Genomic DNA, 27,974 nt, shown 5'->3' on the forward strand with positions numbered 1-27,974 from the left:
TACTCTTCTATATGGTTCTGAATCATGGGTCATTTACCGGCACCACTTGCGTCTCTTAGAACGCTTCCATCAGCGCTGCCTCCGTACAATCCTCAACATCCACTGGACTGACTATGTGTCCAACACGTCTGTCCTTGAGCAGGCAGCAGTCCCAAGCATTGAGGCCATGCTGCTGAGAACTCAGCTGCGTTGGGCAGGGCACGTCTCCAGGATGCAGGACCACCGCCTCCCTAAGATTGTGCTCTATGGGGAAATTGCCACTGGCTGCCGCAAGAGAGGAGGCCCGAAGAGGAGATACAAGGACTGCCTGAAACAATCCCTCAGCCTTGGCAATATTGACCACCACCATTGGTCTACCCTGGCCTCCAATCAGGAGGCCTGGAGACACACCATCTATAACGCTGCTGCTGCTTTTGAGAACACACGCAGGATCACTCTCGAGGAGAAAAGACAACGCAGAAAGAATCGCGTCTTGTCGATATCACCTGGGGAGTCTTTCTGCTGTACGTTCTGCAACCGGACTTGTCTATCTCGCATTGGCCTTTTTAGCCATCAGCACACTTGTAGCAAGCGTGGGTAGAGCCCCTCTCAAATCTTCGTTCGCGAAGCCTAGCCATGATGACCCCTGTGAGCACCGGTACAAAAAGAGGAGGTAAAATAACGCCAAGACCAAAACAGGGAGAATAGCTTTTTAACAGAGGGAACTTTCTGGCTGTGAAGACTTAAACAGAAGACAGTAAGGAACCCTGCCAACCACGAGAAGGGTGGATGGACCTCGGAGTGGCACAAAAAACCAGCACTGGGTCTGCACACAGAGAGGAAGATAATCAGGGGCTCCAGTGTTTTACACTGCTGCAAAGCAAACTAAATTATTCCTATATATAAAAAACACAAAAGATGCAGAATACAAATCTTCATATTCGTATCGAATCACATCCCAGCTGGAGACGGCCCCAGCATTGCCCGGAGATAATGCCGAGGCGAAACCAGAGCAGGGGTCCGTGGGCGCCTGGGCTGCAGAGAAAGCTGCCGCCGCCCGCTGTCGCCTACAGCCCCCATCATGCCCCGCGCCGCAAAGCGCTACCGCTGGCCCGTCCCCCGCGCACTGCATGCTGGGACAGGTAGTTTTTGGTCCGCTGTTTCCCTGCGGCTCCGCCTGCGGGGGCGGGCTGGGAGAGCAGGGCGCTGATTGCCTGCCCGAACCGTCAATCATGGCCGGCCCGTTGCCATGACAACCGCCCGCCGCCAGAACCGCGCCAAGCCGGGGTCGTGCAGGTAGGGAAGGCAGGGAGCGAACGGAGGGAGCGAAGGGAACTGCGCCTTCCCCGCGCCCGGGCTGGGGCGGGCAGGGCTCAGCGGGGGCTGTGCCAGGGGCTGGGCGGTGCTGGCGAGGAGACCCGGGCTGCAAACACTCCCCCAACCCCTCCGTGCTGCTGCAACCCCCCCGAAAATCTGTCCCCCGTCCTCGTCTCCTTCATAGTCTTCTTCAAGCTACCCAGCTCTCACATTTTGAAGACAAGATTATTAATTTTCTTTTCTTTAAAAAAAAAAAAAAAGTCTCATTTAGTGCTAATCTTTACAATATAACATTTCTGGTTCATGACAAGTCATGAGAAGGCAACATATACTACCATTTGTTATGATTGATCATGTTACAGCAACTTCTACATCATATTTGGTAACTTTTGAAGTACCAACCAAATTGTTACAAAATTTTAGTAACTTAGACCAGCTGTACTGGCTCATACCAGAAGTTCTGTCTGGGCAAGATTACAGTAAAGTCATACTTCCACCCTCTTTTGTTGGATTTATGGTTTCATTTCTGTAGCCAGATGTATTATCATTGTTTTTAGTAGCCCTCAGTTTTTCATCTGTCAGTTTGCCCTGTTACTTTTTGATATTGTGCACTTCTGGCAGCTGTCCCGTCCACAAGCAGTAAATTCCATAATTCAACCACCTGTTGTGCAATGAAATACTTCTGCAGTCCTTTTGTTTGTTTCCAGTCTGTCCCTCCATAAGCTCATGTGATGCCAGCTAGATCTTGTATTGGGAAAGACAAGGAGTAAGCATCTCCTGGTCACTTTCTCCATGACTCTTTTGATTTCACTGATGTCTGTCATATCCTCTTCAGACTAAAAAGAATCCTGGTTTATTCCTAGTACAAAATATGTTCTATATCTTCAATCATCCATATTATACCTTTTCCAACTCTATTCTATTTATCTTTGAGTGGAAGAAAGGAAAAAAGTGGAACATGGTATTAGCCAATGTTCTCATGAGCTTTTCCATTTTGTTCTCTATGCCTTCCTCATTAATTCTTAACCTAATTTTACATGTATTGTACTTACCATCCCAGATACTGATTTCTATCAAATAACAAAATCAACACCTCATTCAAGTAAGTCTAATTTAATGAAGTTTTATGTGTGAAATCAGGTACATTTAAATAGAACAATTTATATGCTGAAATGATTTGGCAGTTGCCAAAACTTCAGCTTTACTCTCTACAACTTATACAATGAAGTGGTGTTCAAATATGCACAAGCATTATTAATAATGCAAACTTTAGGTGTTTGTATTATTTGCTCTTTGTGTAGAGCAAAGTAGAATAAATTAATTAAAGAGAACACTGTATCTGAATTTCTAGAGAGACAAAGTAATTCTCAGGATGGTATTTTTAACATCTTAATGTTCCTATATGTTTACTGATAGAAATGTGATTTTTAGCTTGGCAGTGACACAACCAACAATAAAAAAAACCAAGTAGCACATGTTTTTGATAACTTCCTTGTCGTGCTTTTGTAAAGTGGACGTGCATTTACTTCTTCTGTCATTCCAAATTATAGTAAATTACAGCTCTAAATTAGTAATGCACACAAACTTGACCTTATATCATCCAATTAGGCAACTAATGAATCATTCTGTGTCCTCAAATCAGACAGCATCTTTTGTAGAACTAATAGCTAATTAACTTTCCCCTTTTGCAGTACCTAGCAACTTCATGGATTTGTTTTATAACTGTAAATGTTTCAGTACATTAAATGATTAGGAGAACACTCTGATCTTATTTTTTCTCTTAAGCCTAACGTTCAAAATATTACAGCCAACTGTAAATAAATTAGTCTATAAAATGCTGAAGTTGCCAAATATTTACTCATGTTTTACCAATTAAATAATGAAACACTGTGTTCCACTGAAATACTGCTGTAAAATTAGACTGAATTCTAATGAATTTTTAATATAGTTATTTTTAAAAAATAAAACATATGGCAATACTTATGACAATTGATTTTTCACTTTTAAAATTTTCACATTATGTTAATTTAAATGTTGCTTCCAACCTCTTCTCAATCACAGAATCATGAATTTATATAAGCATAATGGAAATACGTAATACATTTGCATGTTTCTAAACAAGTACATGTATTAGAGTCCTTTCTAAATAAGCAATATAGAAATATCCCTTAGAGGATAGGAACTAACAATAGATTAAAGAATTAATTTTTTGGTCATATTTTCAGACAGTCCACTAACATAGACCCTGGGTTTTTTTCATGGCTGTGTTGATAGTATTTGGTACTCCCTGCAAAAACTTACTGAAAAAAACAAACCCCTAAAATAAGAGGTAACTTCTGAAAATTTAACTTACGCATTAGGACTTTTGTTCCTTTATTTCTTTCCTGGAAGAGGAGGAGTGTAAAAGGCTGCTCTTCAGTACCCATTTTAAAGTTCTCAATGTGTGTTGGTTTCCTGAAGGGAGCACCTGGGGATTACCATATTGCTGCATAAAAACCAGCTTTGCATATATACTTTGTAAATGGCTATGGGCCTGATTATGCTTCCAGAGAAGCTTCTAGAAACTCAGCCTTTGCTTTCTCTGGAGGCCTTATACGTTTCCTAACCACTGACAATCATGTGCCCAAAGGATGGCAAATGGGCAGAGGCGATATGGTATTAAGGATATTGTAAAAGGAGATAATTCCTGTTGTACTTCTCTATCTCCTTTCCAGCTGGGGAGGTCCTGTGCATCCTAGAGGAAACCACAAACAGCCCCACTGATTGCTGTATTTGTTTGCAACCCTTAGACAGGGGTACTTCTCACATTAACACATGCAAATACACACACCAGTCACTGACAACAGCTTCACCACCATCACCCTTACCTGTAGTGCTGCGTGTACCTCTATACCTCATTTTTCCAGGAAAGGAGGAGGAACTGATTCCTAGGAGACAATTTTCAAAAGTTTTAACTGTTTTTATGAGTAAAATATACTTGAAGTCAGTAGAAGGAAAAGAGATGTTTTTACTTGCAAGTTATTTTGCTAAACATAGGCATATGACTTATCTCAGCCTTCTCAGTGTTTCCTCCATTCATGTGACTTAGGGTTTTGGATACTCAGAGGAACTCACTCAAAATTTCCAAACCAGCTTTGTTGTAGTGTACAATCATGAAATGGTGAAGTCAGACTTTGTGACCAGAATACATATGAGAAGGTTCGTATTGTCCTTCAACTAATTTCTAAAATAGCTGTCCTCTCCTGTTCTGGAGCGCTTCTCTTACACAGAGGCATAAAGGTTGGTTTCAAATTAGAGTGGTCGCAGAATCCATTCATAAAATGGGTCACAATTTTTGTACATGAAACAGTCAAGGAATTGGATAAGAAATAGCTTTGTGCCTTTTTATCTCTTTAAATATAGAAAAATTAGTCTCTTTTAACCATCTGAATTGACATGCACTCTAAGTGAGGTAAGCCTAAGTGTTTCAGAACTATGAACTAAGCATATTGTTCAGTGTAGAGGCTCCTTTGAAACATTATAACCATGAAAATATATTGAATATTACAAATATATTACATATATATATACACAAAATATATATATATATATATATACACAAAAATATAGTAACAGTGTTTCTAGTCCTATATTTGATGAAAACGCTGTGAGACTGAGGGCAGAAAAAAATCATAACTTTCTCCTTACATTTGTTATATATGTGACTTGTGGGGTTTTTAACTTTCCAAAAACATCATCCAGTGCAAGGCAAAAGTTTCAGAATTCTGAAACATTAATTTGTTTTGCATTGGTATTGTCACTGCTTTTTGGAAGAAGTAGAAGATCAAATTGCTCCACTTCTTTAAACAGATTAATGAAGGGAGCTGCATTTGCCATAATCAAGAAAGATTAAATAACAGAGAAATGCACTAACATGCCATGGATGCAGCTTGTCACCTGTAATCTGCAAGACCAGTATGATACAGAAAAGAGTCTGAGTATTTATAGAGTATATTTTTCTATTTTGATTGGGGTGGAAAAGAAAAATGTGTAATTATAATATGAATGTCAGACTCTGATCCCATTAAAGTCAATAGCAAAATTTACCTTGAATTCATGGGAGGTTAACATTTATCCCAAACCCAGACTATACAACTAGGCTATAATCCATGACCTACACCTTGTTATCAGTGGCCATCTCCAAACTAAAATTCAGATTGGAAGCTAAAATTACATTACCTGCTTCTGGAGTATTAGAGAATTTTGTTACAAAAGAGTGAAACACTGTTTCTCAGCCTGATTATGCCACTGAAATGGAGAATGCACAGACCATGGCGTGTTTGTTTAGCACTTGCACTATTTTAGGCCTAAGGAAACTGCCAAGATAAAACATTTATTTTATGAACTCACATTTTCACCTTTAGTGTCTTGACAGTAATTGTGCTGTTCACGTGCACGGGCAGACAGGCTGTAGCTCCTGTAAGAGATCATTAGAAATAGTTATGTCATCCAGCGTTCTTGAAGGTGCCATCTCTTTCTGACCTACGAGTGCATCTACTTTCCTCTTGTTAATGTTAAAATTGTAATAGCATCCAAATACTGTAGGTGCTCTGTAGACATTTTAAAAATTCTTCCTCTCCCACTCAGTTTAGAGGCTTAAAAAGTGTGAAAATGGAAGAGGCACGACACAAACAAAGTGAGAGCCCCGTTGTCCCCATCCTGGCTGAACGCCTTTGGCTGTTCCGTCATGACATCAAACAATTTTCGATACCTCTAAGAGAATTTGGGCCATCCCGATTTAGCGGTTCTGACAGCTGCTATGTGAGCACCTCCCACATGATGGTGCTGTCCGGTCTGTACAGTGGGCAGACTGAACTGCATTTCCTTCTTGCCGTGGAACTGAGCCCTTCTTGCACAACTCTGCTAATCCTTTTTCTAGATACTGGGAAGAATCATGAACCAAATGTTCACTCATACATGGTGCATTCTGTTGTCTATTTTAAATTATTGACGATATGTATCTTTCTCCAGAGAAATCTGAAAAAATGTCAGAAAATCTCACATCCAGCAAGACCACTTTGAAAGGTCCAAAAGCCTCGGCAAAGAAACAGAAAGGTGGAAACAAAGCTAAGGAATCCTCAAAAGGAAAACAGCTTGGTATGTAAAGTACAGCAGTAATGAAACAAGCAGCAATCTGGTCTCCCATGAGAGCTACCTTAATTATTTTGGCCCTGTGCATTAAAAAAAAAAAAAATTGGAATATGCTATTTTTTATAAGTAACCAAGAGAACTACTGGTTATAGTTTTGTAACCAACATACAGAACATTACTGATAACACCATGTCATTATATTTCAGGTGAAAAAGATGAAGCTGATCTTTCTATGGCTAGTATAGGTAAGTGCTATGATGACTATGCTTTAAAGTAGTAGTTCTGGAATACTCAAGGTATTTTGAAGCTTCAATGTTACTAATGCCAGGGAATAATAAGGAAAGTTTTGGGGTTTTTTATGAATGTGAACAATTACAAATTATGAATAAACACAGCCATTGCAGTAGTGATTGTAGTGGCTCTCTGAGTAGCAGGCAGTGCAGCAGGAAACAGGTATGGGTTTGTAGAAGAGATTTTTATCTTGGGAGGAGTTGGGATCAGGGGAAATAAAAAGCATCACAGGAGAATAACAGGGTGCAAAATCTTTGCATTTAGTAATAGTTAAGCAATTAAAAGGAAAACATGAAATATTTTAATTTTTTAGTCTTCGATTTTTGTCAAATCATTATTAAACTTGGTGAGACTAATTTTAGCATATCGCTTGTGTTTTTTAATCATAGATGACAATAGACATTGATTAGCACCTTTTGCTTTGCAGGGAAAAAATTCACCACTTAAAAGTCAGAAGATATCAAGCATTTCTTTTGACTTATGTACAAGAAAAGTTCAGTTTTAAGCATGGCCATAGTTAAGAGCTAAAAATATGTAATTATTTGAATATAAATATATTCTTTTTTCTTAGACACTATTTTCAGTGGGTTTTTATTTTTCATATTTCTGGTTGGATTTTACTTCTGACCTAATTTGTGCAATTATTCCTCAGATATAACTTAAATTAATGTCAGTGTAAAATTTATCTATGGTTTACAGGAACAGCCCAAAGGGTTGTTTGTAACAGTACAGCTTTTATTGTTAAAAGCTAAAATAATGTAGCTAATAAGAAATACACAAACTAGTTAATTTTAAAAGAAATTGTAAATCACTTGTTTTCTTACATAATCCTGTGAGCACATGGGTGGAAGTGAAAACTGCACTCTGATTAATATCACCGAAACAGCTAAGCTGCAGTTAATAAAAATGCACAAAAAGTGATCCCTCAGATGATAAAAGTGTTCCTTTAAAAAAATGTACTTTCAGTGTTCTTTCAGTGTACTTTCAGTGTTCCAGGAGATACTTAATCAGTAAGACAGAATTGTACCTCCACCTACTGGCAAATAAGGTTAGACCTCTAATAGCTAAACTACTGCTAGAAACCTGTTGCTAAAACAGGACAGTAACACTGGGGTAAGCAGACAGTGTCTGTGCAGGATTTAAACTGCATGCATTATATCCTCCAAGCATAATACCTGTAAGTGTTCTTTGCTTCTGCTTAGAGTTTGTTGGCCCTTTGTGAAGTTCTCATAGCACTAAGAGCTGCTGACTTACAAATGATACAATTTACTATTAGAAAAGCAATGTGAAGCCTATGATCAGATGTTGCACACCTTTTAATGGAAAGGAGTATTCTATAAAAATGCTTACAATAGTAAGAATTCCAGCATCAGCTCCTTATATTACAGATTCTGTTAAAAATAATATTCTGTAATATAGAATTTTAGTTCCTGGGACTAAAAGGTGTACATCCATATTTTAATTTTGTTCATTACTCTGTTTTTAACTTGGGCTTACAGCAATAGAGCACTGAAAAAAATAGACTATCTGTTTTACTCTGCTTCCTCTCTTAGTGATGTCTGTTCTATTTTTACTCAACTTTAATTCATGCTTATATTGTTTCATTTGACACTGAAACATACATCTATTTAAAAAGATTTTCTTTTAGCATTAGCATTTGTGCACAAGGCTGTATAGACAATTTAGCATTTAAAAAAACCTAACATCATACAAGCTTCTTGAATAAACAACCATTACTCCTGGTTAGGATTTTTGAGGTCTGGTATTAGCAACAGTGAGTTGGTATTAGCAACAGTGAGTTTAGACCAGGTGACTTTTAAGGTCTTTCCCAATCAACATCCTTATGATTTTGTATTTTTGGGAAGCATCCACACAGAAATCCTGGAAATCTCCAAAATATCAAAAAGAAAAGTCATGGAGTATTAATTACAGCTTGTGAAGAAAGTGAACAAATGGACCGTGCATTCTACAAACAGATTGTGTGTGCTACAAAATGACTAGTGAACACTAAGTAATCCATACTTGGCATAGTGTAGCATGCACCAGAAACATCATGCATGTAATTAATTTTAGTGATGACTATAGCAGAGCAGATGCAGTGGAGTAGCAGCATTGAAAGATTTTAAAGGATAAATGTCAGATTCATCCGACATTATGCATTATGCGATAGGATTATACAGAGATTTAGCTTCCCAAATGACAGAGATTAAGGAGGATTTATCATTTTGTCAGTCCTTGTTGGCTTAGGTTAGAGATGACTTCTCAAAACATGCTGACATAGCTGGTCATAATCATTGTTTAGGTAGATCAACTTCTCTTTAAGGCATAAACAGAGGAAAAACACCACAGGTGCTGGGAATTAAGATAAAATACTAAGTAACTAAACTAGGAAAAAAGAATGAATCAAAGTTGATAGAAAGTATCATCTATTGTCACAAGAACCAGCCCATTTCAGCACATAAAACCAGTACATGGTATACATGTCCCTAAGTCCTTTACAGTTTCCAGTTCACCAAAAAGATGACCATCTGCTGACCTTCTCAGGCAGAAGTACAGCGGCCTTCATGAAGAATGCTCCTACAGCAGCAGCTGAGATGCTGAGCATGAGCCTGCCAGCAGGGCAGTACTGCAAAGGAGGAGTCTCCTGGCAGCAGGATTCAACTAGCTGGGCCTAGAGTGGTCTTGATCACAGCTGGAATGTCAGCTGGAAGATAGAACATGCAACATGAGAAAGAACAGCATTACATCCATTACCTTACGTACATGCAGCTGGCACACACTTACCAGGAAGCACAGTGTATTATCTTCAGGTTGAGTGTTTGCAAAGCACAGTAGACAGGTTACCTAACTGTGCCCAGCTTCACTAAAAACAATGAAGATGTCTGTGCTAGAGCTAGAATTAAAAATATCTTGTTCTGAATTAATATGAATGAACCTAACAGAGGTCAGGTGTGTAGAAAACAACAGCTACCTATTTTCCAGCAAAGTTGAAAATAAATATCTGGCTTTAATCTTAAATGACTTTGCTTTAGTCTCGCTTGCTTTGTGAGAAATAGATTCTACTGCTCTGTGAACTCAATGAGAGTAAGACGAAAGTCCAAAATCAGAAAAGCATCCTTATTTGGGAGAGTATAGAAGCCTCATCTAGATTAAACATTGGCTTAATGTGGGACTGCACTACAGGGAAGGACTACACTATATTTATCCAAGGGTTTTCTTAAATCAGAGACATGCATTTGTGTCCTTAATGTATTAAAACCAGTCCATTAATGACTTCTTACTAAAGTTCTTGATCACCTGTTGATCAAGAAGACAAAAACCAAAACACTCATACCAGGAAAATCACATTCATTAAGTGTGAACTGTTGTGTATTTTAAAAGATTAATAAAATGTAACATAATTTATTGTCTGCCTTCCAAAATACTGAGAATGAAGCTGAGTGATTCAAAGGCATTCTGATAGAAACAGTAAAGACACAGACTTATCAAAGTATATGTGTGTGCTTAAACAACACTCTAAACTGTTTATCAAGCAATTTTGCTTTATTTCATAGGCCACCCAGAAATCTTTCCTTTAGCTATGACAACAAAGACCCAAGAAATTTTTAATTGCCGAGTTGATGAAGATGTCACAGAAGAAAATTGTTTCAAAATTATTAAAAAAGAAGACATCATTCAGGACCTGGAAACAAGAGCTAACATTTCTGATTTCTATCCTGTCAGAAAAGTTGTCCTAGTATGTAGATTATTTCATTCTCACTTTAAGACTTGATGCTCTCAGAGTATATATTCTTTAGGGAAAAGGTCTGCCCTTGTTTGACTCTGTGTAAATACACTAATGCTGAATGCTATAGGTCATGGACCACTGTTAAAGTTTCTCATGGCTCTCCATGAACTTTTTTTTGCTAATTTTAGATTGAAAATATGCTAAAAGTAACATAAATACTATTAGTTTTGATTCTGTGAACTGGCAGAGCTTCACATACTTGGCTTCCACTAATTCATGGCCTATTCCTTGAGAATCATTAAACCAGTTTCTTTTCTATTTAATTCTCTATATGAAAGATTAGTTTTGTCCTAGACTTATTTTTATTACCAAATAAAATCCATCTGTTTTCAATTAGCACATGAAATTCTCTGTTAAGACCACAAAATTAACCTAGGATACTAAGTTTACACTAGTGGTAGCTGTTCCAGTCACAGCCTCATGTTTGTTTTGGATGTTATTTGTTTTCAGTTTTCCACTATTTGTTTTAATTAAAATAGGAATATCCAGGTGAAGAACTTTTGATAGTTTTTGATGCAAAGTTCCAGTACGGACAGAACTTTTACATTGTTGCTTCTGAGGAAGCCAAGGAAAACCTTGTAAAGGTAAAATCCAAGTATACCACAGCACTGTTCTATCTATGAATATTTCAGAATCTAGTCTCAAACATATACTTCAGGAATGATATTCCAATCATAAGTATCTGATGTTTCTCTAATGGGTAATCTGAGCATGGAAAAATATGTGTATCACTGTAAAAAAATCTTTTATACTGAGCAGGGCTGAATTAAATTTTTGTAATTTACTGCAGAGGGCCAGTATTACCCCCATTGCTGCATTTTTATCTTAAACATTAATTTCTTTGCCAAGACTCAGATTTCTCAGACATAAAAATAAAGGGCAATATATTGAGTATCTTCAAATAAATATTATACTTATTTTTCACAATATGTACGGATATATAGTCTTCAAATCATACATTAAAATGTTCTTGATTTCTAAATAGGTCTAGATACATAGAACATTTCCCTTGTGCACTTCACTATAGGAGAAGGTTTATAGGAAGATTTTATAATTTTTCAACATGAGTTTGACATCCAGCATCAGGAAATCAGGAGAAGTAGCAATGAAGAAAATTAAACTTCAGTTCCAGGCAGGAGAGCCTACTGTATAAAAGGGATTTGCTTTCAAGACAATAGTCTCTGTTTAGTAGTTAAATATTAAACATGCAACATTTATTGGAAAAGTCTAATGCAGAAGTGAATGGGACCTAAGCCAGTCCTCCCCAGGGACACAGTGTAGCCAGACTCACTGCACTGACGTAAAAGTAAAGAACGTGTGAATGAAGACTGAAAACTGGGTTTCTAGTTCATACTTACATTTCAGTAACAAATTTCTGGAAGAGTAACATTTCTCACCATTTGATGTCACAGCCTCCAGAAACTGCAGAAGAAGAAAAAGAAGAAGATATAGAGGAAATTGTGGATCCTTTTAAACCTCTTGTCCCCAGACCCTGGGTTTCTCTTGGCAGCGAAAAGGAAGTTGAAGAAGAATCTGTTAAAGACAATGATACAAAGGTCAGAATCAAGAGATGTTAGTCAATCAAATAAATATAAAACGCCCAAATATATTTTAAGTTCCTTAAAAAGAAGAAGTCAGGAAACTGGAAGCTGAGATCCTAGTTTTTCTTGAGGTCTTTCAAGAAAACCAACATAGAGAGAGAAATAGAGAAATAGCTTCACTTTTAACAAAAACTGAAAGTGCTGCAGAAACCTTTTTTTTTTAGACTCTGTTCTATTTAAGTCCTGTAACTAAGGCACGTGAGACTGCATGGAACATAACTACTTTTGAAGGTGTAAGTTCAAAAGTCCTGATCCTCTTTGGTCATTGCCACCTCTGTGGATTTTTATTTAATTTACAATGTGGTCAGATTACAAATTGAGTTATTGCTCTGTATCTTTGAAGTTCAGTGAACTCTGTTTCATTCCACAGATGGCATTTAAGTAGCATGCAACACTTTTAAGTGTTACTGACTACAGGCATTACAAGATGACTTTACAGGAGGACATATTTGATTAATTACATCTACAGATTATACTGAGAAAATTATATATCCAAAAAGAAGATCCACTCACAGCTGTCACCTTACTTCTGATGTGTGGGGCATCTCCAAGCATCTAACTTTTTACTCAATACCTAAATCCCTGCTCAGGAGACACTGGCTAAGTTTTGGTAGTTCTCAGCAACTAGACATCTTGCTTATACTCAAAAAGATGTTCTAAAGCTAATTCACAGTCACCAAATTTAACATATTCACAGTCCAAGTGTTCTGTATTCTACATTGCTAGCAAGGTCCACTCAAAAATGCTATGAATCCAAGACAAAGCAATACCTTTCTTCTGCTTGAGATCAGGTGCCTACTTCTCTTTGTGGGTAGAAGTCAAGCCACGTCCCTTCTTCCTAGTTCTCACTATAAGGAAATTCCTTACTCAAATTTTTGCAGATCTTCTTCAGAGTACTTTTCTTTCCCTTGGTAGTGCAAGGGAAGCTGAAATATCTCGCCCAAATTGAGAAATCCTCTAAGAGGGAAACGCTGAGAAGTTAGGTCTTGGAAGCCTAATTCAGTATTACATAAAGCTTTCTGCAAATTAATCTTTCAATTAAACATGTGATTTTGATATTGCATGAATTAGAAAATTATTCTTATTCAATGAGCAGTTATCCAAAAATGTTATGACAACTTCTTGTTTTAGAAATACAAACCTGTGTTCTATTACATATGTAGGTTGTTTATAAGAGCATTTCAGAATTTCAAGATGCAGAAATATAAGTTAACTCAGCACAGAAATCATCAATAGCACTAGTTCTGTAATGATAAGAATGCTGCCATTTTACAGAATGTTTTTACAGTTTTACAAAAACATTCTCTTCTGCTAACCACGGAAAGACATATTTTCCAGATTAAGTTCAAGATTTCTCGAGTACGCAGGAAGTTTGGTGCACCAGTTGCATTTACTGATAAGAATGCTTCACATGGAACAGACGGTTATGTTGAATGCACATCCTATGAAGACAAAACTTTCACTATTGAAATGCTTGAAAAAGATGTGGGGCTGCAAATAGTTCCAAAAGTAAGAGAAGCTAGTACTCAGACAAAATGGTAGGTATGAGAAAATATTTATCAGTTTATTTATTAAGCTATGCATTGTTTCTTAACTAAAATTCTGCATGGGTTCTCTCTCTGAAATGGTTTCTATACTTATATTCAAATTTATTCCAATTGGTTAGGACCTATCCAAAAAATGCAGCCACGCAATATTGTCCTAGGCAGTTGTCAGAGGAAGAGAAAGCAGAGAGTCTGTCATCTGAGAAGCTGAAAGAATTTCTTACATCAATACACTTAAGGTAAAATTACTGCAGCAATATTCTTGAAGGCTACCTGAGATAACACAGAATACAAGCAAGTACTCTTGTCTGAGGGGATCACTGGTCTGGTTAAATACCAATTTTACTTTTTGTTTCTATATACTTTTTCCCCTTGTTTATTATTGTAATACTAACAAATATTAATCTCTCATTTGTTTCTATGAAAATTTATGTAAGGTGTACGCCATATAAATATTGTTGTTTTAAATATATATTAGAACTGCTAAAGTTTATAGTGATACATGTTTTCAAATAAATGGCAAAGCTGATCTTTCAAACACTGCTCACTCAAGCAGAGGGTTATGCAGTGACCAAAGGTGCTGTCCTACCCATGACTATGTCCTCAGTCATGGGACAAGTCCAGCTTACTGACACTTTTTGCACAAGAATTTGACTGTACTTGGTCCACACAGAACTAAAGTTAAATTCTTGGTACAATAGCTATTTCTATTTAAACGTAAGAGGGTTCCCTTTCAGCAATGCATCACTGAGGAATTAAGTTTTTAACTACTGTGGTCACAATTTTGTGTAAAACAATAGCTGCCTCTTTACAGAAATTTTTGTGATTCTGTTACTGAGTAGTCACATCTGGATTATTGAACTGTTCTTTCCACAAAACAGAGTGGAAATTGCATTGCAGCAAAATGAAATTATGAATGCTTTTTTTGATGACTGGAAGGCCCTAGCCGAAGACAAAAGCAGTTCTGATGGCAAGCCAGACATTTACCTTAAAGCACACCAATCATTTACCAATGAGCAGTACCTCAAGGACAGAACCATTAGCTGCATTTGCTGGCATCCGACCATTTCTGGTAAAGCAGTTACAATACTGATTTGAGTCTTCAATGATGGGCATTATATGAAAGCTAAAAATTATGCATCTTTCATAAAATTAATCAGCTTTCAAATTTAAAAACAAATCAAAACTAATTTATTATGACTGTCAGAATTGCTGATTTGAGATGAAATGAAAAACGAGACAGACAAATTCTTTGTAGAATTGAGGCAGGAGACAGGCCACACAAAGTCCCTCATGCTAATGTGTGAATGGAGATCATAGGAAAGAGAAATTTCTCCTTTATGAGGCTCACTCAAGCAGGGCTGCAACTGTGCCAGGTCCCTCAGATGGCTCTGCATACCACCATCCTCCCCATGGTTGGCTCCTGTAGCAGGCTTAACAAGTGTGAGGAATGTTACAGCCACAATGGGACGTGGCTCTGATGAGTGCCAGGGAGCATCACAAGACATACTAAATGTCAGCTCCTGCCCCCTGCTGAGGATTATTGCTCTATTGCTACAGCCAGACTTAAAGGCACACTTAACTTCTGTGTAAATGCCCATGCTGCACTACTGGCCAACACTGAAACAAGTAGAAAATTAATGGGGCTACAAAAGATTTGTTTTCAGGATGGGTGGCCAGGACTACATGCCTGTCACATCATTTCAGGGGCAGTATTACACTATTGAGGAGCAGCAGCAAAAAAAGCTGAATTTTATCTTGATACTTAGGTTCTATGTCTCATTGTTAAATAACTTAATCTTAAGTAACAAAAATAGTTTCTTCAAAGATGATCTGAAAGAAAAAAATATGGTTTGTTTGTTTTGGGGTTTTTTTGCACTATATTCAGAAGGTATAAATATAAGTCACTTAGAATAATTAACAGTGTGTTGAAACTTCAATTGCTTCTTTTGAGAAAATTAACTTTCTCCCTCACTTAGGGATTATAGCAGTGTCAGCAAGACAGCAGCTTTCTTATGAAGAGCAAATTAAACTTTCCAAGAAATCACTGCTGCACCAGTCAGTAATACTTTTCTGGAGTTTTTCTGACCCTATCCACCCCCAGGTATTTAACCAAGACTTTTAAATATGCCAAATGCTTAAATAACAAGAGAAAAACAAACAATATGACTGTATTTCTCAATTACCTTGTTTTTCTTCTTTCTAGTTAATATTGGAGTGTTCTGAAGACATTTACTGCTTTCAGTTCAGTCCAAGTGATCCAAATATAATTGCTGCTGGCTGCATCAATGGACAGGTGTTAATTCACTGTTTAAAAAAAATAAACTTGGATATTTCTGTATTTTCTTACAGTATGAAAATAAGGGTGAAGAGATGTACTCAACATCCATAGTAATACATAGGAACAGAAGACAGATGTCACAGACTCTCAGAAACTCTCTTATCTTGGACTAAAGCTATGCCTGGTTATTCCATAGCTGAACCATTATTGTACGATGCTTCTTTGTAGTACTGATAAATAGGGGTTTTTTTGAGACAAGTGTAGCCTTTCAGTTGATTGCATCAGACTAAGGAGAAAATACTTTAAAGACTTTATAGGTTCTAGTGCAGAGAGAGAGTTTCTTATTTTTCCCTGAACCTCCATGATTTGAAAAAAATGCGTATTAATATGCAGGATGAAATAATTTGTAGTATACTCATTTCTCATTGTAGATTGTACTGTGGGATATTTCTCAACATGGAGGAAAAATGCAAAATGAAAAACCTGTTGCTGATGAAGGCGCTGACTCAGACAGCGAGGAGACAGCAGCGGCAGAAGTGGCAACTCAGGTAAGTCCAGGGGCGATGGTTGCATTGTGCTTTACAGGGACCCAGGGAGATTCATCCATGGGTCCTGAGGGAGCTGGCAGATGAAATTGCTAACCCACTATCCATCATTTCTGAAAAATCATGGCAGTCAGATGAAGCCCCTGATGACTGTAAAAATGGAAATATAGCCACCATTTTTAAAAAGGTGGCTATATTTCCATTTTTACAGACCAGTCAGTCTCACCTCTGCGCCAGGCAAGATCATGGAGCAGATTCTCCTGAAAACTATGCTAAGGCACATGTTTAACAGAGAAGTGATTGGGAACAGCCAACGTGGCTTTACAAAGGAGAAATTATGCCTAACAAATTTGGTGATCTAGGAGGGGACTACAGCATTGGTGGACAGGGGCAGAGCAACTGACAACATCTACCTGGACTTATGCAAAGCATTTGACACGTCCCACATGACATCTTGTCTCTAAATTGAAGAGACATGAATTTGGTGGATGGACTACTTGGTGGATAAAGAACTGACTGGATGGCCACATGCAGAGTTGTGGTCAACAGCTCCTTGTCCACATGGAGACCAGTGAGGAGTGGTGTCCCTCAGGGGTCAGCACTGAGGCCGATCCTGTTCAACATCTTTGTCAGGGACATGGACAGTGGGATCGAGGGCACCCTTGGCAAGTTTGCTGCTGATGACACCAACTTGTGTGGTGCAGTCAACATGCTGGAGGGAAGGGATGGGATGTCCAGAGGGACCTTGATGGGCTTGACAGGTGGGCCAATCCAAACCTCATGAAGTTCAACAAAGTGAAGTGCACCTAGTCCTACACCTGGGTTGTGGCAACCTCAGACAAACCTACAAGTTGGGCAGAGAAGTGACTGAGAGCAGCCCTGCAGAGAAGGATTTAGGCATGATGGTTGATTAAAAACTTCACATGAGCCAGCAGTGTGTGCTCACAGCCAGAAAGGCAATGGGATCCTGGGCTAAATCAGAAGGTGTATGGCCACTGAGTTGAAGGAGGTGATTCTCCTCCTCTACTCTGCTCTTATGAGACTCCACCTGGAGTACTGCATCCAGCTCTGGTGTCCCCAGCATAAGAAGGACACGGAGCTGTTGGAGCAAGTCCAAAGAAGGGCTATAAAGCTGATAAGAGGACTGAAGCACTTGCCCTATAAAGACAGGGTGAGAAAGTTGGGGCTGTTCAGCCTGGAGAAGACATAGTTGTGTAGAGACCTCATAGCAACCTTCCAGTATCCAAAGGGGGCCCACAGGGAAGCTGGAGAGGGACTCTTTGTGATGGGGCAAGGAGTAATGGATACAGATTGAAAGAGGGGAAATTAGGTTAGATAGTAGGAAGAAATTTTTAATGTGAGGGTAGTGAGACACTGAAACAGGTTGTCCAGGGACATTGTGGATGCCCCAAACCTGGCAGTGTTCAAGGCCAGGCTGGATAAGGCTTGAACAAACTGGTCTAGTGGGAGGTGTCCCTGCCTAAGGCAGAGGGTGCTGGGACTAGATGATCTATAAGGCCCATTCCAACCCCTTAACATTCTATGAAATTGAGATAACAGCTATTAATACGGTAAGTGCTTTCACTGTAAATATATTGCAGTGGAGGAAAAATGGGTGAAGGTATCCTGACTCAAAAGAGAGGAGTAGATAATCTTTTCAATGAGAGATTAGAAAGGATACCAAACCTGATGAGTTCATGAAATAAAACCATTATCACAATATAATTCCTACCTGATTAGTACAGCTTAATAGCTTTACTGCATTTTGTGTGACTTAAGCTTCTGTTCTTTCATGGGCACCAACATACTCTGCTCTTGCCTTATGAAGCCTATCAAATACAGAGAGTGTTGGTTACTGAATGCAATACTGAAAAGTATTTTAGATGTTAATGAATAGAGAAAAGGTAGCTTGGAAGAGAAGATTTCAGTGGAATAAATAAAGAGGATAAGCAGAAGAGAGACCTAAGAGCAGAGGAGAAACTAATAAGTGGATATGTGTGTGCCTGTGGAGGTTTGCTGGAATTGTTTTTAGAGCTGTTTTGATACTTTACTTCTTTTTTTTTTCCCTAGAGGAAGGTATTAGACCCCTTGAAAGTTCTATAAACTGATCTGAAATATGTGAAGCAGCATTAACAGAATGCAAAGTAGTCTTTTTTTGTTTGATAGGTCTACTATTTGTAAATACACTGACACCTCTTTTTAAATCGTTTCTAGCCATCACTTACGCAAGTCCAGCAGAGTAGCACAGAGCCACCTCTAGTGAAATACTGTGCAGTCTCTTCCAGAGACTATAGTCATAAAAAGCCAGTAACAGACATACAATGGCTGCCACGTCATTCTGAGGTGAGTTTAAAAATTCACTTTTCTTCTTTTTATTATTTTCCTAATGTACTATTTCAGAAATCCTTGTGTAAACTCAGGAGAAAATATTAAAGCATCAATTATTTGTAATAGCCTTCATTATTTCTCATTGCATTTAGTGAAGATTAACAATCTGGTGCCTCTTGTCCTGTTTGTTGTGCTTTACAACTGTGCTGGGTTCTCAGTGTGACATGAATCCTCTCATACCAGAAAAAATTTCTGCAGCTTTACTGAAAATTATAATTCAAAATTTTAATAAGCCTTCCACATCTAAAACGTGTTAAATTTCTACTACGAACAATCTAGCCTGTCACCAAAAATTCTGAGAAATAACTTCAGTGTCCTAAATATCTGGGTACCCAAGAATGGTGGTGTTGCAGTTACCTTCATTCTTCGAGATGCTGCCTGTGTATTCAAAATTTTCATTTTCTGTGATGGTTTTAAAGCTCCACAGTACTTAGGGTCTTTGTAGTTGAAGGGTCCAACACCATTACAGGAGTACTGGGTACTCAATCACCATCAAAGTATTGCAAATGGTTGCTAAACTAATTTGAAATGCAAAGATAGTCAAATGCAGTGATCAAACATTGACAGTGGAAAAGCAGGCCAAGAGAACGAAAATGGAAATCTTCAGAAGGTTTATGCATATTTTTAAGACTTTTTAAGGATTTTTAAGGATACTGCAGTCCTTAGCAACATTACCAGAAAAGTGAGGAAAAGGGTACACATTTGTCATAAAAAGAAAGCTGATACAACTGTTCATTATTATTTTATGCTACAGTAATACCCATGGATACTAATCAGTACCAGATGTAAAACATGTGGAAAGGGATTGGATAGCAGGCATTGTTGTGGTTTTTGTTGTTTGGGTGGGGTTTTTAGTCAAGGTTTAGATTGAGAAAGCTGTTTTCATGGTTATCTGGGATAACAGATACAGAAAACTCTGCTTAATAAATAACACTGACAAAGGAATCACTTTGTCAGTATTTAGCAACATGTACTGGGACATACTTTTTGTTATATAAACATGGAATATGTATCAGCCTTTGCACGGCAGAGCAGTTTTTATGGCACAGTTCCTAAAATCAGGAGTTTTATAATTACATATTAATAAAAAATTATTCAAAGTTATATCTAGAACCTAATTCAGCTTTGCCTGGTTGCAAGACTACCATTATAACTCCAGGTAGACAAATTCATGAATGAAAATTGGAGTAGGCCTAACTTACCATAAAAAAATAAAAAAAGTGGAGCTGAAATTTTGCTACATGGTTGATAAGTTTTAGCCAAAATATATGTTTTTCAGATACTGGAAATTATATTTGATTGGGGTTCATCCTATAATCACTTGGTACTCCTGACACCTTTCCTTTATTTTTCTAAATAATTAAAATTAATTTGGAATAAGCCAATAACTACTTGGTAAATAATAAGTAGTGTAAAACCTGCAGAACCCCATACATACAAACTAAACTATTAATAATTAACATTTGAAGGCACCACTACCATCCCACAGTGAGGTTGAGCCAAGTGATAATTTAAGATAGATGACCTATGGTGTAAACTTGGCAAAGAGATATCACTCCCACTATCACTGAGCTGTTGTAAATAAATTTCTCAGTGTTTAGCTCTTTGGTTAATCTGCATAAAAGAAGTTACAAACATGTCAAACTAAGGAAGGCATGACTTGCAGTGGTGCCAGTAAGTATTTATCCTGCTGAGTTAATTTATAATTTTAGGTGTGTAGCAGGCAAAGCTGACATCAGTTCACTTGAAGTACATTTGTAAAACAGCTTGACTTTGTAACTGCAAATTAACAAGTTCTGATTTTCAAATATTACCCAAGTAGAAACAGGAACTTAATTCTAGTAACCTGTTTTATGTGTTGAAGTACTTACGTGGCAGAATGTGATTTTTGTCTCTCATCTTCTTCTTCCCCTGTAACAATTTATCACTGTTATTTTCAGGACAACCAAAACAGAGGTGAAAATTGCCTGCAGCTTGTAACCTGCTCCCCTGATTGGTATATACAATATATACTCTACAAGATGTCTTCCAGTTTCCTTTGGAAAGCTTTATGGAGCATAATCCATGATTTAACTAGCACACTTCTGGATTCCTATCAGCATATCCTAAATAGCTGAAATTTTGTGTGCAGAAGACAAGCACTTTGCATTCTTGTCCTTTACAGTAATGGCATGAAGAGCTTATTACTGGAAAAACTTTGCATGTATACATTCATATTCTGTCTATACCACCTTAAGAAGAGTGTTGATCATACATGCATTAGCCTGGAAAGCCACACCCCTACACTTATATTTGATTGTGTGACATGCACAAAAAACTGTTAAAAGATTTTAAGTCCACAAAAATACTGTAAACTATATTTAAACTTGGAGACTTAGCTGGCAAAATTATTCTCCTCTTTTGTGGACTGAGTAGTCATGATGGTTGTAACCAAATATTATCCTGTGTGAAAGACTGGTAAGGGGACAGAATGCAAAAAATGGAAACAAATGTTTAGCTTTATATATTTCATCATTTACAAAAGAAGCAATTAAGTATCTAGTACTTGTCTGCTTCTCAAAGCCTCTATTGCTATGTAAGGTTTGAAGATGAAAGGTTAAAAAATCTCCAAACTTTAAAATGTGTGGAAAACTGTATCTGACTTCAAAATGAAACCAGGAAATAACATTATACAATTATTTTGCAGCTCAATATTATTTTGGGATATTCCAGCCATTGAAAATCAGGAAAAACCTTTATCTAGTGTTCCAGATACTTCTAAGCATTTAGATCTCTCATGGAAACCTCTCATAAAGGTAGTGTACAAAAATATAGAACACAGGGATCAAGGCAAAATGTAGATATGGCCAGAACTCCAAAGGAATGTTGTATTTTGCTTCTCAACTGTAATTTTTTCAGCAAATTGATTTCCTTGTGATTTTCTTTCTTCTTATTAAATGTGATAGCACTTTGTGAAAAAAGTGAGGTTGAAAGTTGCATTAAGTTGAAAAAAAAAAAAAAAAACTTTAGGTGTGCTGATCTGTGCTGTTCAGAATAGCTGCAGCTGGTACAGTTGTTGAACAAGCATGACCAATGGAGCTGGGCTGGGGCTTTTTTGCTAGAAACAAATTCTTACAGGAAAAAGATAACACAAAGAGCATTTTCTCTATGCTTGTATGGAAAGCAGCAAATACTGTTTGTGGAGTATTACAAACACATTGCAAACTGAAAAGACCTGTTCCATTATAGCAGAAAATAATTTAGACTTGCACCTCAAAGATCTGACAAAATGTTTTAGCACTTCACTTTTTTTCTGAACAGATAAGTCTTCATGAAAGGGATACCAACACAGAGTATGGTCCCACCAGAATTATTTTAAGGGAACTGCATTATTGTTACAAAACCTCAGGTAATATTTTTATTACACCTTATTAGGGAAAATGTTTTTAGTAAGCTTATATTTCAGTATATACATAATAAAAGCTGAGCAACAAAATGTTGTATAGCTAAACACATCTGGGGAGAAAGGTTTCTTAAATATACTGGTATTCAAAGTGCAACCTACATGTACTGACTACAAAGACATGCACATGTACTGAATCCAAACACAGTAGCTCTACCCGGTTTCACTCAAAAGCCCATGCAAGTCCCCCACACAATCTCTTTATCCCTCAAACAGTATGTCCTTTTCAGCCATTATAGAAAACTATTTTTAGACATAATCCATTCCCTGGAGCAGAGATGTTAGCTCCTGGTTGCAGCAGCTATGGGTGACGGGTAAGGGCACTTCCCATGGAGACACTGATGTGTAAAATTGGAGAAGAACAGTGTGGGGCTACCCTGAATAGTTGTCTGGGTATGGGAAGGACTGACCAGAACAGCAAAGGGGAGATTACACCAGGAAACAGTTAACCTATAAAAATGTTGTCTTACCTGTCAGTCTTTCTTCATCTCTCCTCTTGAAATTCCCATTATCCACGAACTACCTTTACAAGACAAAGGATTTGCTTGGTCTGATAAATTCCAATGTTTAACGAATAGATGTAACCATCTTGTTTCCCAGGGAAGGCGAAATCTCTGAGTGCAGTAAAAGCATCTGCCAAAGAGAGCCCATATACAGAGATGAGTAGTTCTTCAAGCAAAAATCTAGAAGTGCTTGAGAATATATCTACCAACTTTTTTGTTGGAAACGAAGTAAGTGAAATTAATATATCACCAAGGAAAATGTTAATCTGAGATATCTGAAAGACTGAACAATTAAATAACAGGGTTTTCACAAATGCATGGGCTTGCATGTTTTCTTCAGGTGTAACTAAACAGATCTCTCTGAACATGCCACATTTTACTATAATTTTAATGCTTTTAGCTACAGGCTTTAAAAAAATTAATAAACTTAAGATAAACATAAGATTAGTAGTATTTTTTAGTGTTTTCCCAAATGTCAGGTGTAAACATTTGTACTACAGTTTTCCCCCCAAACTTAATTTTACTTTAGGAAGTCCCAGATGTTCATAGCCCTCTGTCTTCTCTGTGCATCTAAAATTCACAAGTCTTTCCCAGTTTTGAGTTCATATGGAAATGAAAAATTGGCTTCTAGCTATCTTTTTGCTTCCGGTCACCTTTTCCCCAAGTACTGGAGCAAAGCACGAACTATAAAAACCAGGCACCTAATTCTGCAGGAAGGACTGCTTACAATCATCATGGTAAGTAAAGCTGTTTTGGCACTACATAACTGAAAAATGGTGACGCAAAGTTTTTATGTGTTTTCAATCGTTGGCTGCGAATTCAGGTTTTAGTTTACTAAGATCATGTTTAATGATGGTTATAATTAAGTAAAAACAGAAACAAGTCACTTTGATATAAGCCACTAAACTCTAACATTAGCATTCACTTGGTTTTTCTGGCATTACAGGATGGAGTAATTGTTTATTCTGACTGGAAAATGAAAATTGATGCTAATTCAGGAAAACCAGTTAGTAAGTTCAAGTTTCTCAATACCTCTTTAAACCTTACTATATCACTAGCTTTAAAATATTTGCATCTATACTCTGTCTTTTTAAGGTTCTTGCTCATCAGCTCTAATAGTCTCTCTCACTGATGACAGTGGGATTTAGCAGGACACCCTCAAAAGTGCAAGCAGTTTAGCTGACATGACAGAATAGCACAACCCTCTCCAGTCTCACAGTGCATCACTCTGCACCTATTGTCACAAATCATGGAAATAACTAGATTTGCAGTAATTCCAATTCCTGTACCTTGTGAGCAATAAAATGAGGCTAGCATCTTCAAAGCCTGCGCTGGGTCCTGCACTCTCCTTTGTTGATCACTAAGGCACAAGTTACAAGCAACTGTCTTTTTCATCCATTAGGTCAGCATCAGACTCAGAAATACAGCCTTCACACTGAAACTATCAACACTCTCCAGAGATCTCCATTTTTTAAAGACACCTTCCTGAGCATTGGAGGCCAGAATTTTGCCATTTGGAAAGAAGGGGTTACAGTAAGTTACTTTAACACAGCTGTAACATAAGTCATAGATATACAAGACAGAACTATAACAGACTCTGAGTCTGTATTTTCAGAAATGTTTGTAAGTCACAAAGCTTCATAGTTTGGAAACCAATCAGGTATAAAAGAATCTTCTATAAAAAAAGACCTTCATTTCTAACTTGTAAAAACTGTAACTTCTCAACTATGTATTTCTGCTGCTAGGGAAACCAAAGAATAAAGGAAATGTGGGCTAAACAAGTCTGAAGTACTTGTATTTTAGGACAAAGTTTTTTCATCATGTGAAGACAAAAAACTGCAGGGTTTTTTTACAGTTCTTCTCATGTAGGATTCCTGACAAAATCTCCAGACCACAGGTTTTAACAGCAGATAGACAGATTACCTTAATAGACTGGAAGTGACCTACCAGGTTTTACACTTCCCCATAATGCTCTTTATCTGCAGAAGGTGGTACAAATTTTGCCATTGACAAAAGTTTTGTAATGAGGTCATTTAAATTGTGAGTGTTCTCCAATGATAAGAGATCTGAAGGAGTGAATTGATAACACTGTTTGATTGTTTGACCTATCTTTGATTTGTTTTCATAATTAAGAATGGACCAATCCTTCAGTCAAGCTGCTCTGCAGGAAGATACACTGCAGGACAATGGTCCTTAGCAAGACCAGGAGTTCTGTTCATTGGCAGAGATGATGGAAATATAGATATTTGGGACTTACTGAAGAAAACTCATGAGCCATCTCATTTCCAGAACATCTCCAAATCAGCCATCACTTTCATCAGCCCCGGGACTGCCTCACGTATGTTGATGGTGATTGCACATTATTGTGCTACCCTGTTTGCAAACTGGCCTGTGACTCCAAGGCACATAAATCTTATTACAAACTCTCTTATATAAGTATATACTTCCACTAATTTAGCACTGTACATAAAAAAATGCATACACATCAGTTCTAAGTGTACTATCACACCATAAAGCAATTGAAAACATTTAATTAAGAAAAAAAAAGTCTGATAAAAAATAAACTTTAAAGGGAATTTTGTTAATAAAATAAGAGAGCAATAAGGCTGCCTTTTTTGCTGCAGTGAACAATAAGCCAAAATGACCAGAGTAAAAATGAACTCTCTGTAGCTTGTATTTGGGTGGAGGTTCACGTTGCTGTTGGAATTTGGGTTGTTTACATGTTTTTTGTCAAATATCTTTCAGCGGAGCAGCATTTTTTAGCTGTTTCTGACAATCTTGGAGTACTGCATGTTTTGGAAATCTGTCAAACACTAAGTCATCCTTCCAGTAATGAGGTTGGTAAGAATTTTTATTAATCTCTGACACTTTATCCTGAAAACTCCCAACACAGAAATAAGCCTGCCTGGAAAAAGTTGCCTTCAAATGACAGCAATTAATTTGAGATCAGAATGACCATATTCTCCAAAGATCACCTGTAGTAAAGCTGGCTTCCCAAAGAGCTCAGACAGGAGTCAACTAAAGCAAAGCTCAGTGACATTTGGTAGAATTCCAGTGCTCCAACTTCGCTACATGAAAACTTCAGCATTTTTTGCCACATCCATAAAATGACACCTGGTTTCATGCATTAAAACAATGCTATAGAGTCCATAGTAATGTATCCTGAAGTATGCTAGTTTGTTTTCTTTGTGCCTGAAGTTGTTCACATATTTATATGGTTTTGCTGCAAATTATTGAGATAAATAGAGATATTTATATTTGCAATATAGATAAACTAATAATACTGTTCAGATCATCAGCCATGGATTTGTTTCTTTGGGCATGTAAATGACCCTTGTTTGTCACTGTGTTAACAGCATGCTGATGTACTTGATTTCTTCGAAAGAGAAGTCAAATACCTGAAGTACTGTGAACAAGAGTTTCAAGAGTATCAAAAGTTTCAAGCCAAAACAGAACTGAAATGGAGCTGGAGGCACGGAGAGAGAAAACAGTATGTTGTATTTGGAATTAAGAAAATTTTCGGTTTCTTTGGGTCTTTAAAATGCACCTGTTTTGCTAGACAGGATTTCCCCTAGTATTTTCAAAAAATCAGGATGGATGTAATTAGAATAGCTTAGCAGCTCTTTATTTCATATTTACAGTTCTTAAGAATGGAAAAAATGCTCCTAGTTCACATAAGTGCAGTTCTTGGTCAAGTGAAACCCCTGCAAGAACATTAAAGCCTATGGACATTTAACAAGTATAAATTTGCTTTTCATTTTACATCAGTTACTCGTTCAGAAAGTTACATTTTTGCCAACTTACCTATAAACATTGCTCCTTCAAGCAGGGATGACTCCAACCTCCTGTTCTTTACTCACATAAGGATTTTGCCTATCCATTCTTTGGTAAATGGTGTAACAGTGTTAACTAACTAAACTGCCATTTCCTTGGTTGATTGCTGTAGCCCCAGGGGATGCCTATTTTCATTGATTTGTGACAGCACTGATATAACCCATGGGAAAGCAATGGGGTCGCATGCAGGTTTCAAAGCTTAACATTATGGTATGGTCTGTGTCTTTCCTTCAGAGTATGACTATTCTACAGAAAACAAGAGATGGAGGAGCAAGAAAACTGTGTTTATGGACCTGGAGAAGCAGATAATATTGGATTTAGAGACAAGAAATACTTCATTCACTGGATACTTAGAGCCCATTATCACCTTTAGAACCAGCGAGCATTTTATTTGAAGACCTCTATTTCAGCAGAATCTGTTTAGCTTTGGAAATAAAGAATCTTGCAGTTAAGAGATTGTTGTTTCTTAACTTCATTTGTTCACTCACAGTGTGGTTAAAAACCCATTGTTTTGGGCACACTTCTCCCCCTATTTTTCATTAATACAGTTATAATGAATATTCTGTTTAAATAATAGTTTTCAAAGTTCTGTCTGTCAGGACTCTCAGAGGTCTTTACCAACCTAGTCAGTTCTGTAACTCTGAACCACTTTTACTTGCTGTCATCAGAATTACAAAAGAATTGTTACTTAATCCTGGCAAATGCTTACAAATAGGAAACCGAATCCATTAAAATATATTGTTCCCACAAAGAAATCAGTATTATTTAGAGCAAACAGCTTTTACCAAGCACACTGTGGCTGTGCATTTCTGTCAAAAGACAATTATTCCTCAGAGAGATCAAATGGTGTTATACAGAAGTTTTAATATTTACCAGTGTAAATGAGTAACAGCTCATGAATATTAATGATCATCCTCCATCCACAGAGAGGAGTCCTTGGTAAGCAGTTCTGCTGGTGGCTACTCGGTTTCAATTGCCAGGTCAGACACCATGTAACTGAGCAGAGCCTGTGAAGCAGAAATTAAATCTATCAGAGGAGGAGAGATTAAACTCTATACGGGTGAATTCACTCTTTCCATGACTCACCAAAATGTTTGAGGGTCACAGACTCCTGTCAAACAAATGTCCATGTGGTCACAGTAGACACTAAAGCACAAAAGACAACTGACACACGGGGGATTTGCGGAGAGGATCTTCAGCTGACAAGTGATAGCCAGCCCCAGTGCTCTGCTTCGTCAGGGTAAAGCACAGCCAAATACACAACAGAAACTGTGTGAGGCTCCTGAGTCCCAAAATAAACACTGCAAATTGGTTTTAGGTAGTGGCAAAAAT

The 27,974-nt window shown here is 37.5% G+C and overlaps 2 protein-coding genes across 5 annotated transcripts in view; one reads left to right on the top strand and one right to left on the bottom strand.

Annotated features, from left to right (window-relative positions):
* The window catches only part of MCOLN3 (mucolipin 3), a 22,152-nt gene extending 16,420 nt beyond the window's left edge, over window positions 1–5,732 (bottom strand). Inside the window, exon 1 of the mRNA XM_027882928.1 lies at window positions 5,686–5,732. The gene's annotated coding sequence lies outside the window, so the exon portion shown is untranslated. The remainder of the gene's footprint in view (window positions 1–5,685) is intronic.
* WDR63 (WD repeat domain 63) lies at window positions 1,149–27,092 on the top strand. Of its 4 annotated transcripts, none has more exons than XM_027882922.1 (24): window positions 1,149–1,275; window positions 5,700–5,799; window positions 6,307–6,432; window positions 6,633–6,671; window positions 10,272–10,453; window positions 10,984–11,088; window positions 11,917–12,060; window positions 13,444–13,643; window positions 13,772–13,888; window positions 14,531–14,721; window positions 15,629–15,753; window positions 15,856–15,945; window positions 16,362–16,478; window positions 18,690–18,818; window positions 20,804–20,859; window positions 21,550–21,658; window positions 22,164–22,251; window positions 22,906–23,036; window positions 23,755–23,818; window positions 24,211–24,341; window positions 24,942–25,146; window positions 25,554–25,645; window positions 26,165–26,298; window positions 26,877–27,092. In XM_027882922.1, the coding sequence occupies exons 2-24, from the start codon at window positions 5,778–5,780 to the stop codon at window positions 26,881–26,883; spliced, it is 2,604 nt and encodes an 867-aa protein (XP_027738723.1). In that variant the 5' UTR covers window positions 1,149–1,275; window positions 5,700–5,777; the 3' UTR covers window positions 26,884–27,092. The 4 variants fall into 4 exon arrangements, with proteins under 4 accessions (XP_027738723.1, XP_027738724.1, XP_027738726.1 ...); XM_027882923.1 differs by having other exon boundaries at window positions 25,557–25,645; XM_027882925.1 differs by lacking the exon at window positions 1,149–1,275 and having other exon boundaries at window positions 5,704–5,825.
* Window positions 27,093–27,974: the final 882 nt, after the last annotated feature.

This window comes from Empidonax traillii, unplaced genomic scaffold (assembly GCF_003031625.1).
Source record: "Empidonax traillii isolate 1590-97213 ecotype Southwest subspecies unplaced genomic scaffold, ASM303162v1 scaffold114:size1751661, whole genome shotgun sequence".
Lineage (NCBI taxonomy): Eukaryota > Metazoa > Chordata > Aves > Passeriformes > Tyrannidae > Empidonax > Empidonax traillii.

Bases quoted from the DNA above. Each gene is read 5' to 3' on its own strand.
- WDR63 (XM_027882922.1), top strand. From the start codon at position 5,778: ATGTCATCCAGCGTTCTTGAAG. The intron at 13,644-13,771 runs GTAGGTATGAGA...CCAATTGGTTAG, and splicing joins GCTAGTACTCAGACAAAATG to GACCTATCCAAAAAATGCAG. The intron at 23,037-23,754 runs GTAAGTGAAATT...CTGGCATTACAG, and splicing joins ACTTTTTTGTTGGAAACGAA to GATGGAGTAATTGTTTATTC.